This window comes from Chaetodon auriga, chromosome 5 (genome assembly GCF_051107435.1).
Source record: "Chaetodon auriga isolate fChaAug3 chromosome 5, fChaAug3.hap1, whole genome shotgun sequence".
Lineage (NCBI taxonomy): Eukaryota > Metazoa > Chordata > Actinopteri > Chaetodontiformes > Chaetodontidae > Chaetodon > Chaetodon auriga.
In genome coordinates, this window is record NC_135078.1 from 12,544,239 (window position 1) to 12,557,360 (window position 13,122).

Here is a 13,122-nt window from a genome sequence, read left to right on the forward strand (position 1 = left end):
TTTAATGAGAAAATTGAGAGTGTGAAAATGTTGTATTGTAATGTGAGTGAACTAACCCTTTCAACAATAATCATGGTATTAGCAACCTGTCACCACAGTTTATGAATGAAGACAATAGTTTGTGCATAGTTAAAGCTCATTGTTTAACCATCTGGGATAAGGAGGATGGGAACATTTCCAGGTGTCTTGGCAGGGCCGGCAGGCTCTCCACCTTGAGGGATTACTAAAAGAAGGGATGAGGATGTGGCTGCAATGTCTTGGATATTACTTCCTGCCGCTGCTTAAGACAGCCTCGTCAGTCACATTTTGTGATCACCTCTGAGCTGCTCCCAATCATAATTAAGGTGATGACAGACTCACAGAGGCACAGCTATGCTGCTGTATGGTGGCAGAGACATGAGGAAGAAAAAAAGGAGCACTTTTTCAAAAGAATGCTGAAAAGCATGAGGCAAACAATATGTTTAGCGAGACAGAGAACATTGTGTCCCCAGATTATCCGAGGCTATTATTCACCACGCTCCTCCAGGGAAAGGCAATTTGATGAGGCGTAAGGTGCGAGGAGCTGCTTCTGATGTGACCACTGTCTCCGGGCGGTGGGGTCAGGGGGTTCCTATTCCTTTTTCACCACCAGCTGGTTAATCTTATTCCTCTCCAGCAGCTAACAGAGTTCATACTTATTAAAACCGGATACAGGAGAAACTGAATGGGTGAGACGCATCCTGGAACACACACTGCTCTCTGGAGAGCGGGGAGTGTGAAAGCAATGCTAGAATACAGACGATGTCAGACTGGTGTTACTCACAAAGATACAAGCTCGACACCACGACTGTTATTTCTTTTTTGGTAGGCCTAACCAAATACATCATTGCTAGATTTCTGCAGACCATAAAGAAGGAGAAAAGAGACAAAGTATTGAAAGATGCTCTGAGTAGCATTTTCAACAAATCAATACATGACAATAAGATTAATTACTTGATATAATTACTGTCAGTAAATGAGAACAGGGTTGAGAGGATCATGGCTGTATCTGCCGCCTGCAGCTTTAGTAGAGCTAATGTTTCTTAGAACTGCCTCCTTTTGTTTGTGTCTGCCCGCATGTGTTTGTTTTCTCTTTGGCTTTACCGAAGAGGATAAGCATGTTGAAAGTGACTTTTCAATGAGCACTTTCACTTGCCTGAACATCTGACATCATGAGACAGCTTCAGCTCTGTCTGCACTGAAGGACTAGTCAAAAAGACAAAGTCACACTTGGTGCTCTTCCTGTTTCTGTGCTGTAGAAATCAAATTTGACGGAGCGTTCAGTAATATGATTGATTTTCTTTTAAAATCTTACTAATTCAAAAGCAGCATAGATGCCTGAATCAGCTCCTACTCAGTGATGGGTGTTGTCGCAATGATTAAAGGAATTCTTCAGCATTTCTGAGACCTTTTTTCAAGATCTGCAGAGTGACTGTTCAACCAAACCCTGAACATGCTCGTTTTGTGGTGGTGATTATTAGTGCTGGGGTGTCTATGCATGATAAGTGGTCTCATCTGCGATGGATAGCCACAGGAAACATTAATTATCAGGTACCAGGGGTATGGAGAGACAACAAACAACCTGGAGAACAGCAGCTGAAAACTGGCCTTTATATATAGACTGGAAAGAGCCAATGAGTGACGAGGTGCAGCTGGGCAGACAGGTGAACAAAATCATGATTAAGAGACCTCAAAGAGGAAAAACATGGGAAATAAGCCGACATTAAACTCTTATTTCCCACCTAATAAATACATCACAACTTTCAGAAATAAAAATTATATGTGTAAATATGGCCGTGTATGTATTGTATGTATGGTGTGTCTGTATCTGCATGTTTTCTGATAAGATTTAAACACTTACTGGCTGTGGAAATAGATCCTCCTGCGACAAAAGTGATGAGCAAACTAAAGTACCATATTCCAATCCTGAATAATATGCTGCTGCTGTACTTGCCTGTCATATACCAGATACAGAACCTAACATTAAGTAAACTGCCGTTTGTCTGCTGATGTTAGCCGAGGTTTCTTTCATTCTGTCTTTGTGCCAGGGGCACCAAACCGAGCTGATTCATCATCACTACTGCTGGTAGTTTCTTCCACTCCACAAGGTCACACAGATAAAATTCAAGACATGTGGTGCATTTTAGTTGAGGTTAAAGGGATCATATAAGACCCTTCATGTGTTTGGTGCTGCTTCCTAAGTTGAGGTAAACGCTGTGTAAACTGTCATTAAAGACAGAATGCAGTGATTTGCAAATCCTTCATTGTAATGAATACAACACAGACACAAGACAAGATTTTTAAGGTTCAAACTGATAAACATTTTGTTTTTTGTAAATATACAGTCAGAGTGAATTTGATGCCAGCAACACTTTCCATATTTACCACTGTGTTACATCATGTTCCCTTTAACAGCCAATAGGTGTTTGGGAAGTGAGGACACTAATTGTTAAATTTTGAAAGTGAAATTCTTTCCCATTCTTGCTTGAGGTATAGCTATAATCAACACTATGAGCTCTCTGTTGTATTTTGTGCTTCATAATGAGCCACACGTATTCAGTGGGAGACAGGTCTGGACTGCAGGCAGACCAGTTCACCTGCACTCTTTGACTATGAGGCCATGCTGTTGTAGCACATGTAGAATGTGGCTTGGCATTGTGTTGCTGTAGTAAGCAGGGACGTCCCTGAAAATGATGTTGTGTGGATGGCATCATCTGTTGCTCCAAAACCTGTATGTACCTTTGAGCATTAATGGTGCCTTCACAGGCGTGGAAGTTATCCATGCCATGGCCACTAACACAACCCCATACACCCACAGATGCTGGCTTTTGAACTTTGCTCTGGAAACAGTCTGAATGGTCCCACAACACCCATGATTTACAAAAACATTGTGAAATATGGGCTCGTCAGCAGCTGCACACTTTTCCACTTTACGTCAGTCCATCTCAGATGAGCTCTTGAACAGAGACGTCAGCAGCATTTCTGGATGTTGTTGATATAAAGGTTTCGCTTTCCATTGAAGAGTCTTGACTTTCATTTACCAACAACTGTTTTCCAAAGTGTTTCCAAGCCCATGCAGTAACATTCATTGCACAATCACGTCAGTTTTTAATGCAGTGCTGCCTGAGGGGTCGAAGGTCAAAGGCATTCAATACTACTTGGACCACAAATGGAAAGCAGAATGCTTCCGATACCAAAATCTCACCCGCAATCTTGTCCAGATTCTGCATTCATATGCAGATGTCTGATTATAGAGATTAAAAATAGATCGATTTTCCACATGTTTCTTCTTTGCAGCAATATGTGACCTCACACTGAGGGTATCTCTTGAGCACCCACTTCTACATAAAGTGGCGAGCATATATTACATCCTCCACTCTGAATGTTTTTCCTTTCTGGTCTCCATGAATAGTGCAGCAGCCACTGCAGCTTGTTGTTTCCTGAATGTGGAGAGGAATAAGTATGTTGTTTCAAAGAAACTGTCTCTCGCAGAACCAGCTTGTTGACAACATAGTGTACGACACTCTAAATAATTTCTCAACAGAATAAGACACTAATAGAGCACTCGATACTGGCTGTAAGCTTTTTTGTAAAACAAGCGTGACATCTTTAGTGGCTACGTTTTCTATCCGAAAAGAGGAAAAAGAGGTTTAGACAACAAAATATGAAATCGATTTTCATGCAGACACGACACAGTGTTATAGATTATCAAATAATACATCATTTTCAAGTGTGGACATGCCTAACCTTTTTTCGGCTGCCAGAGGGTTTCCTGACCAGGACATGTGCAGCATGATAATCTGTTCTCATTGGACTTTGCAGCACTGTCGAACGCTCCCCATTCCTCTTTTGGTCGCTGACTGCCACTGTGTGGTCATAAATATTTAACATATTTCTGCTGCAGTTCAGTTTAAACTCTTTCAGTTCACAAGCCTTAAAAAATGTGGTTCCTACATCCCACTCATCAAACAGTGATGGTAATGTAATATATTGTAGGATGTGACTTAAAGATTTGAATTGCTCTTTACAGAAAGAAAATAAAAGGCTGCTTTCTACAGGGCGGGGGGCTAATCTTTTCTCATGGGCAAAAAATTGAATCTACCCCTGCAAAAACAATTCTGATCCACCAGTGCTTCAGCCTGCGTCATCCATCATCATTAAAGAAGAGGAAAAAATGAAACCCCTTTAACACCGTTTGATAAAAGCAGCTACTGGCAATGCATTGCTGTGTATTTCACAGCCCATTTTGTTGTTTGATGGCCTGTTTTGATCTATTACCCTGTAAATGCACATCACTCCATGCCGGTTTGGCTGACATGGCATCAGGTTCTGACATTTAGAGTGGATATAAAATGTTTTTCATCTTTTTAAAACATCAGCAGCAAATGTCAGGATTTGCCATTAGTGCTTCTTTTAAATCAAATCGGCTTCTTTTCTCCATCTGTCATTTTACACCAGTGATCAGAAGTCACAGGAAGATATGGCACATATGCATTTCTGCACCAGCCTCAAAAGACCAGAATGCAATGCGGTCACAATACATATAGAATGACACCAACCAGTTTTTACACAATAACAGAGTAGCTGTATTTAAATGTTCACAATGCCACAACTGATTGAAAACAACAAAGTCACATTGATTGTCAAGCAGTTTGAAGGCTACTTGAAAAAGGAATTTTACTTTAGTGGTGCATATCATGGGTGGGTGACATGGGCAGCACGCTGCGGTGGTACGACAGCCCGTAGACTGGGCTCATCCCCGCGGGGCGGAAGTTCTCCACCTTGCCAAACTGGCGCAGATAGAAGAGCAGGGTGAGCTTTCGGGTCATGGTCCTGAGCGCCAGGAAGGAGGCCAGGATCTGGGCGAGCAGGAAGAGGAGGTAGAGGGAGTGGACAGCTCTCTCTAGAGGCAGGATGATAATTCCTTCATCGGTCAGGAAGAACAGCAGCACTGGCAGCTGGAACATGAAAGACAGGAGCCAGAAGGCTGCCAGCTCTGGCACCTGATGACAGGGAGGGAAGGGGAGAGAGAATTTGGGTTGGTGGATGCAGGCGATGCAAAGATAAAGCAGTCAGGCATCAAGTGCTTTGGTTGTATCCACATGAAAGCACAGACACACCTGCACCTACACACCCACACACTCACACACACACAAACACAAACTCGACAGACAGTTGTAGCCAAGAGCTGATTGTTTACACACGCAGGCAGAATACTTAAGCAGCCACTTCCGCCGCCGTGTTATTCAGGAGATGGGGCCATAAAAGAGCTCTGCATTGTGCTTCACAGAGGATGTTGGTTTGAATTACCTTTTCTTTAAGGTTGCCAATGTAGCCCAGATAAAGTCGGACCACTTCAATGACTGTGAGGAGGATCATCCCGGTTATGAGGAGAGCCTGGTAGTACCCGGGAAGATAATAGAACTAGAAAAAAAGCAGAGCAGGGAAGGTATGAAAACGTCTTTTTACTTGCAGCTCACAGGACTGCAAACTTTTTATGTCTTCATGGCCAAACATACCGAAAAGTGCAGATAAATGTATGACGTGGTTAATATCAGATAAAATAATCCTTTATTAATCCCAGAGTGGGGAGATTTGCAGCGTTGCAGCAGCAAAGGGGAAAGTGCAATAGTTAGAAGGGTCAGTAAAAAAAATCAAGATATGATAGATAAGTAAACAACATAATAAGACTTAAACACAAGCTAAGGTCAGGAAACTAGAAGGGAAAGCTCAACTGCAAGAGCTGCTGTAACTGTCACTCTCTTGAGGCCATCTTGGATGAAGAAGATTAATTCAAATGATTCTGATGGCGTAAGTTTGGCTTCACAGAAAGATGAGATAACCTCAGTGAACAGTGGTGCCGTCTGCCGTCTGTGGTTACATCTGAGGGTCTTTTTTACTGCTACCACTAGACGGCTCCAAAGTCTAATGTTTTCCAATTTGACACACAGTGGATTTCATTAGCGGACTAAATTCAACACAACCTCTGCTACTTCTGAACACATGTGAAGCATCATCATGTTCAAAGCTTTTAAGTGCAGTGAAGCATAAATTGCTCTCAGTTACCAGAATAAACGTTCTTTTGATTCTGCTAAGTCCATATGACACTAACGATGCAACATGACAGATCATAAAAAATGTCCAATGGATGAAGAAAACCAAACCGAGAGCAACTAAAACCATGAAGGATGGTTCACCAGATCACCAACTGACCTTTACTTCCAACATGAAAACAGCAGAAAACCACCAACAGGGAAAATAAAACATGTTGAAGTACAGCAGCATCTGCAGGGGGAGGTGGGAGACCAGCTCGTTGACCACTGCAAGACAAATAACATAGAGTATATAAACACTCATATTCACTACATCCACAATTCACTGTTGTTAACACACTCATAATCAAAATTAACATTTTCTTTGCATTCTACCCATTACAGCAGACAGTCTGCATGTTATTACATGCAGCTGGTGAGCAGCATTTGTCAGCTATAGATGTGGTCAGGAAATCAGAACTTTGTCATGTGACTTTTTAAAGTGGCTCTCTCCCATCCCCTACCGTTTGAGTGGTAGTTCATGTGGGAAGAAACCATGCAGCTCGTCAGCAGTCTGAGCTGACCAAAAATGACTTAAATGAACCTTTTAAGCTTTTGAGGTACTTGTGGAAAGCCTGTTTTTATTTCCGGTCCTATTCCCACACCTCGCCGTTTCAGGCTTCAATCCTCAGCCTCAGCTCCAGTGTGCCTGCAGAGAATATAGGTTTTATTGACAATTTTAATCTTTAAATTGTTTAAATCCTTCTTCAGGACTGGCAGAGCCCACGTTAACCCTCTCACTGAGAATTTTCAAATACAGACATAAGGCCTTGAATGCTTAATGTCTTGGTAGCCTAATAGTTTTTTTTTTTTTATTATTATCGTTAACGATTTTATTGTTTCTAATGATCTGTATTTTTTTCAGGATTACTGAGACATGGCTGTCCTCAGGCAACACTGTTCCCACGATTGAGGCTAGTTCTCCTCTCTGTACAAATTTTCAGCCGTATTTTGTAAGTCACGTCATAAGTATCATCCAGGTAGTTGAGTCTCTTAATCACATCTTAATCACTTAATCACTGCCCTTTACTCTGCATCTTAATTTATAGGCCAACCTCGGCAAAGAAGTTCATTTTATTTCTGGTTTTCTGAGCTTTTATCCACTGTCATACCTAGATATGACAGGGCGCTTAGTCTTGGAATATTTGTATATTCATGGCATTCAACTAACTCCACTATAAACCCATCCTCTGCAATACTAGATGCTCAGATCAAGAGTGAAAAAGACTTTAGAAGTCTGCAGGTTGGGTCATATACACAACCTCCACAAAGGAGAGCAGGGTTCACGTTTTGATGCCTAAACTGAACCAAACTGCATCAGTTTCACAACATCAACCATGTGTTAGACAGGCTTTGTGTGTCGCTGTGGTGACGACGCGTTGGACAGTCACATTCATTCCGTTCCCTGAGGCAAACTTACCAGAGAATCTTTAACAATTCTCTGGCCTCTGTTTCTTTTCCAGACAGTTTTAAGCATGCCACTGTTCACCCACTGCTAAAGGAATCTATTTTGGACCCCCTGCTGTTAAGTAACTATCTCAAAACTGTCATTTTTATGGCTTCATAGTACCAAGACAACAGTTGTTAAAATTACTGAAGTCTCTAGATTCTAGTGTTGCTTTACACGCAGTTGAACGCAGTATCCTGTTAGACCATTTGGAGACCTGGGCAGGCATCAAGGATTCGGTTCTTAGCGTATCGCACACATACCTCTCTGAAAGGACTTTTTCTGTCACTGTGGATAAGTCGTCCTTCTCGACATTTCAGTTGATTTGTGGTGTCCGTCAAGGCTCAGTCAAGTCAAAAGTGCTGTTCAGCCATGTTTCCTCCAGCTCAGGTTAATCTCTGAGATTACGTCATTTTAATCACTTGCTGATCTACAAAAAGTTGGACATGCTTTTATCCATACTTGGCTCGGTATTGCACTTTATAGCCAAGGGTATTAGCCAGGGCTCCCTCCACCATGTCCAGTTCTTACAAAACACTGCTGCTCGACTCATTACTGGGACAGTTTGATCACATCACCCCTGTTTCTACCTCCCAGCCCAGTCAGCAGAATAAATGTTAGCGCCGTACATTTCTTCAAGCCATGGATGTGTTGAAACATTATGTTTCTTTATGCTTCAGTTTTCATTTCTATGTTGCGACAACGCTGTGGTTGAGGTCTGGTTAGGTTGAGGCACAAAAACCAGGAAAAGCTCATGTTTTGGCTAAAAAGACTGGGTTTTTGTTGCCACAAACACAGCTCAAACAGTGGTCTGCTGTCTCATCTAGCTGTCACACCAACACCATTCCCTCCTCCTCTTGAATTCAGCTCATGTCCTGTACATGCACCGGTAATCTCAACTATGTCACTTTGACACCTATTGTAGAAACACTGATATGATACATATGAAACCGACAAATTTAACATATCAGTGGTTTACAGAAACAACAGTGTCAACATTTCATTCTGGTGACTGGGCTGTGCTGCCCTACACTGGCTCCCTGTTAGATTTTAAATTGATTTTTTCATTTTTATTGCTTACTTTGTAGCTTTAAATGGCCTTGCTGCTACATACATCTCTGATTTATTGACCTGGTCTGTGTCCTCTCGATGATTAAGATCCAGGGACGGAGCCTAGGTCACAGTTTGTGACGGAGGGTGATCAGGCTTTTCATATCAGAGCTCCCACGCTGTGGAACTCTCTGCCTACTGAACTCAGACACACTGAGTCTCTTCTTTTCAAGCGTTTTAAAACTTCTCTTTTTGTGAAAGCCTTTGGAAATGATTGATCTGTGTTTCTATTTGCACATTTTTTTTTTAAATTCATTTGATCTTATTCATTTTATTGTCTTCACTCCCTCTGTGCTCATGTCCTTGGTCTTTTTTTGCGTTTTATCTGCCTTGTCCTTTTCATTTTTCTTTTGTACAGCACTTTGTAACATTATTAAGAATATACTAAGAAAAATGCTAGATGAATAAATTTCGTTATTGTCATGAAAATTGTTTTTTGTGGAGCATTCACATTATTTTTGTCTACCCCTCACAGTCAGTTACATGATATCAGACTGTTTTAGTTACACATAATCACATACTTTTCATGCATATAATCACTATACTTCAACACTAAAAAGTTATCCTAGGTTGTACTGCAGTAAACTACATTCCACTACAGTTACATATATATTACAGTTTCAAACTACAGTTACTACAGACAGTAAATAGTCAGTGGAGGCATTGACCAACCAGAGGCATCCTCCTGCTCCCTGCTGAAGTCGCTGTCTGCTGTCCTGTTGTTGGTGAACACGGAGCCTCCCATATAGGCCAGACCCATCTGCAGGTTCTCGGGAACAGGTGAGTAAAACACAGGCATTGTGGGTAGAGCTGGTGACCATGACCAATCCAAGGAGTCAGGAAGTGTAGCCGTCCAAAACTGCCTTTGTGTCCCTTGTGCCTACTGCTAATCCTTGTTGTGTTCAAATCACAGGTGCACAAATGCATGAAGGCACAGATACAAATGGACACACACAGGCGCATGTTGGCAGACACCACCGCTAATCAGATTAGAGTGAAGGGGGTGGGTTGAGGATTAGGCTGAGACAGCAGCATGGCAGTTTGTTAGCAAGTTAGTGGCCATTATTATGACGCTCAATGGATTTGTTTATCTTATTAGGGAATTTAGCCGTTGTTTAAACTCAGCAGAGATGAAAAAGGGACCATAATGAAAACCAAGACAATGCATGTTCATTAAACAATAAAGGAGGTCTCACCTAATTTCTCTCTCTCACACACACACACACACACACACACACACACACACACACACACATTGTTCTCCCTACAGATGAAACTCATTCAGATTTATGTGTCCACATATGTGCTGTGTCTTTCATACCATTCCAAGTGACTAGGCACATTAAATGCTTTGATCCACTCAGGTGTTTATTATTTTGTTTTACAGCCTTTTTTGAATATTAAATTCAGCATATAAACAGAGCGACACAGCAATGACTAACATACTGCGCGCCGCACCCGGCCAGCGAGTCCTCAGAATGGTGCCTGGCTTATCGTTTTGGCCTTGGGGCCCCACTCGTCATTTATGTGGACGGGGTGCAGTGGCAGAGTTTGGCCACAAGGTGTCCTCACAGCTCGTCCCTGGGGGTGAGCAGGGGGAAATGCTGGAACTCCTCTGGCACCTCTTCCCCTTTCTGGGACCTCTTGTAGAAACCAAGTGAGTCTAACAAGCTGCTGATCTCGTCTGCCTTCATTTTCTTCACAGGAACAGTCTGACGTGTCGGAAAGGAGACACACACACACACACACACACACACACACACACACACAGACACACACACACACACACACACACACACACAAACACACAAATGCATTTGAATGCATGGTTAAAGGCTTAAAAGCAGCGCCAGTGTAAATTAGGTGTGCGAGAAGAAGCATGTGTTTGCAGTGTGTTCTGTTTATGCTGATACATTCATTTGGTTTTACCAAAATTGGATTTTCATTAAAACTTCCTCCAGCACATTTGTTTTCAGTCACTTACTCAATAATGTAGTCTGTTAAATGATTCTTCGTTTAAAGTCAAATTACTGTCTCAGAGGGCGCCCACATTATGAAACAACAAATGAAAACAACAAAGATTAGGCGACAGACGTTTTTGGTGACAAAAGAAAAACTCCTACATGAAGCTTTATGAGGGAAAACAAAAGGTGAAAACCTCAAGAAAGCAGTGAAGTTTGGGAGAAGTTTACTTGTAAATCTCAGCGGTGGCTCTTTGTTTGTTTGGAGGAGGCTAACGCTGAAGAGATTCATTGCTTACAGTGGAGCTTTATTGTCCCATGCTGGCCTAAATGCAGGTTCAGGGGCTTTTCCACAGTGACAAAAACTGAGTGTGGGAAACTCTGAACAGTTGTAATTTCAGGGCATAAAAATGTTCAAATTCATATCAACATTCATACCAACTATGCTGTTTCAGTACAAAAAAACTCAGCTGTAAGAAACCTCTAATTTATACACTTCCTTACTCTCCCTCTTTCTTGCCATCTGTGGTTTTTTTTTTTTTTGTAACCCTGTTTCGCTCTTTCAAACACACTCGGTCTTGACTCGGTATCTGACAGAGGATCTGATATCAGATGCAGCAGTCTTAAAACTTCCCTGCACGAACCTGTCTTGACATTCTGGCACTCCCCAGATAAGCCCCATCGCAAGGCGGATGAGTAAAAGATCCCTGAACTCACATCTCACCTTTACAACCTCGTCCTTTTCGTTATAGAATATCAGACGCGGATTCTTGCTCTCCGATGAATCATATTCCAAGTTGTGGCTACACAGGAAAGAAGGGATCAAGGGAAACAACAGGTAGGCAGTGAAGGAATAAAGCACATCTGCTATTTTTAGACTCAACATGATTTCAGCTTGGAAGAGGAGAGTTTTGGAGAGCTCGCAGAGCTGGCACCGGACTTGGCAGCTTGCTCGGAACATTGTTTTGTTTATGAAGAAGGTCATGAGAAAATCTGTGGTGTTTTTTTTTTTTTTTCTGGGAAATGTCAGGTCTCACCAAAAAGCCTGAAGAACACAAGGATACTACAAAGCCCACCGCTCCAAGAGGAAATGATGGAGCTCGGGCATTTTCTTTATGCTTCATCCGACCACACTGGGAGCCTGAAGGGATGACAACAGACAGTTGTTAAAACAGCATGACAAATAGCACTGTGCATGCACGCTTCCTTCTTTATGTGATCAAAGGTGCCAGAAATAGGTTTCATATCTCAGCAGAATACTGACATGACAGCATTTGGCTTGTCCCTCATCTTACTCATCTTCCCATTTGCTCGCTGAGTGCTGCCACCGCGTCCCCTGTCCTCTTTACATATGGATTTAATTTCAGACTCTGCACCGATCCTGAACATCTTCTGGTCATGACAAGAAATCCAGATGAAATTTCAAAGCTAGCCATGTTGTGTGTATTTCTATCTGTACTCACCAGCAGTTTCGCTCTGGCTATAACAAGCTTTTCTTCAGCCGCTGTGTCGTTGTTAGTGTCTGATGCCCCGACAGCGAGGACAAGAGTTAGAACCAAAAGGGTCCACATTTTAAAAAACAATAGGATGTTTGAGTTACTACCAACAGTGTGTAACCCTTAAATCCACTTGGACAGTTTCTCAGGGTGGACAAGACTATGACACACACCTACAGGGGAGTAGTGCCCTCCTGTGTTAGATTCTTCTGACTGTTTCTTGCAGTTTTTCTATCAAAGATTCTTTGTAATATGAGCAGTAGGATTCTGGTTCGCCAACTGGTCTACATGCATATTATTCTTTTGCTGTTGTCTCTGTTATTAGGCCCTTTTGGATTTTTCAAAGGCCCCTGGCTTCATAGTTTATAGTTTCGTCCACGTCAGGTGTCATTGAGGGTCTACAGAAACTACAGAGCATCTGTGCTCTTATCACTTTTTCCCATACGGTTCACTTGCAGGTGGTTGATGGCCACTGAGAGTCAGCCACATTTTCCAAACTGCTGAATGGCAAATCTTCACGGCACTGCATTCGTTCAGGTGTCCTTAAAAGAAGAAAAAATAATAATTACTGAGAAACTGACTTGTGTATTAAAAGAAAGGTACTGTCTAGTTTCTGGTATATGTTAAGCTAGAAGTATATTTAAAGCTGTGGAGATCAACTGCAGAGTTGGTGATAATTCTCTGTGGGTTTGTCACTTCTAGAAACATCTTTTACATACAAGTAGACATGTGATCCATTGTAGATGTAAAAATATTGGTCAGAGCCACTTTGACTGGTGAGTTTTTAAAGGTGTTGGCGGCTGTATTTTTTGAAATGATGACAGCCGAGCTAGCTGTTTCCCCCTGCCTCTGGGCTTTATGCTAAGCTAACCTGCAGCTGCATGTTTAACACACAGACATGAGAGCAGTAACTCAACTTGTAATTCTGAATGTGAGTTAATGATATCCCCCTGTCCTGCTTTGTTTAGGATTTCTGTCTAAAAGGCTTATTTTAAACA

The 13,122-nt window shown here is 42.0% G+C and overlaps 2 protein-coding genes across 2 annotated transcripts; both read right to left on the minus strand.

Moving 5' to 3' along the window:
- Positions 1–1,715: 1,715 nt before the first annotated feature.
- LOC143320975 (transmembrane protein 17A) lies at positions 1,716–9,602 on the minus strand. The gene is made up of 4 exons (XM_076731049.1): positions 9,340–9,602; positions 6,232–6,338; positions 5,329–5,442; positions 1,716–5,021 (listed from the first exon to the last, which is right to left on the minus strand). The coding sequence occupies exons 1-4, from the start codon at positions 9,464–9,466 to the stop codon at positions 4,701–4,703; spliced, it is 669 nt and encodes a 222-aa protein (XP_076587164.1). The 5' UTR covers positions 9,467–9,602; the 3' UTR covers positions 1,716–4,700.
- Positions 9,603–10,235: 633 nt separating this feature from the next.
- On the minus strand, positions 10,236–12,199 carry selenoe (selenoprotein e). Its single transcript, XM_076731776.1, has 4 exons — positions 12,092–12,199; positions 11,693–11,769; positions 11,353–11,431; positions 10,236–10,379 (listed from the first exon to the last, which is right to left on the minus strand). Exons 1-4 carry the CDS (start codon positions 12,197–12,199, stop codon positions 10,236–10,238), a joined length of 408 nt encoding a protein of 135 aa, XP_076587891.1.
- Between the last annotated feature and the right edge of the window lie 923 nt (positions 12,200–13,122).

Excerpts from the sequence above, each read along its gene's own strand:
- LOC143320975 (XM_076731049.1), bottom strand. The coding sequence starts at position 9,466 with ATGCCTGTGTTTTACTCACCTGTTCCCGAGAACCTGCAGATGGGTCTG. Across the intron at positions 6,339-9,339 it reads GGAGCAGGAGGATGCCTCTG|TGGTCAACGAGCTGGTCTCC; the intron begins GTTGGTCAATGC and ends TTTGTCTTGCAG. Across the intron at positions 5,443-6,231 it reads TTTTCATGTTGGAAGTAAAG|TTCTATTATCTTCCCGGGTA; the intron begins GTCAGTTGGTGA and ends CTTTTTTTCTAG.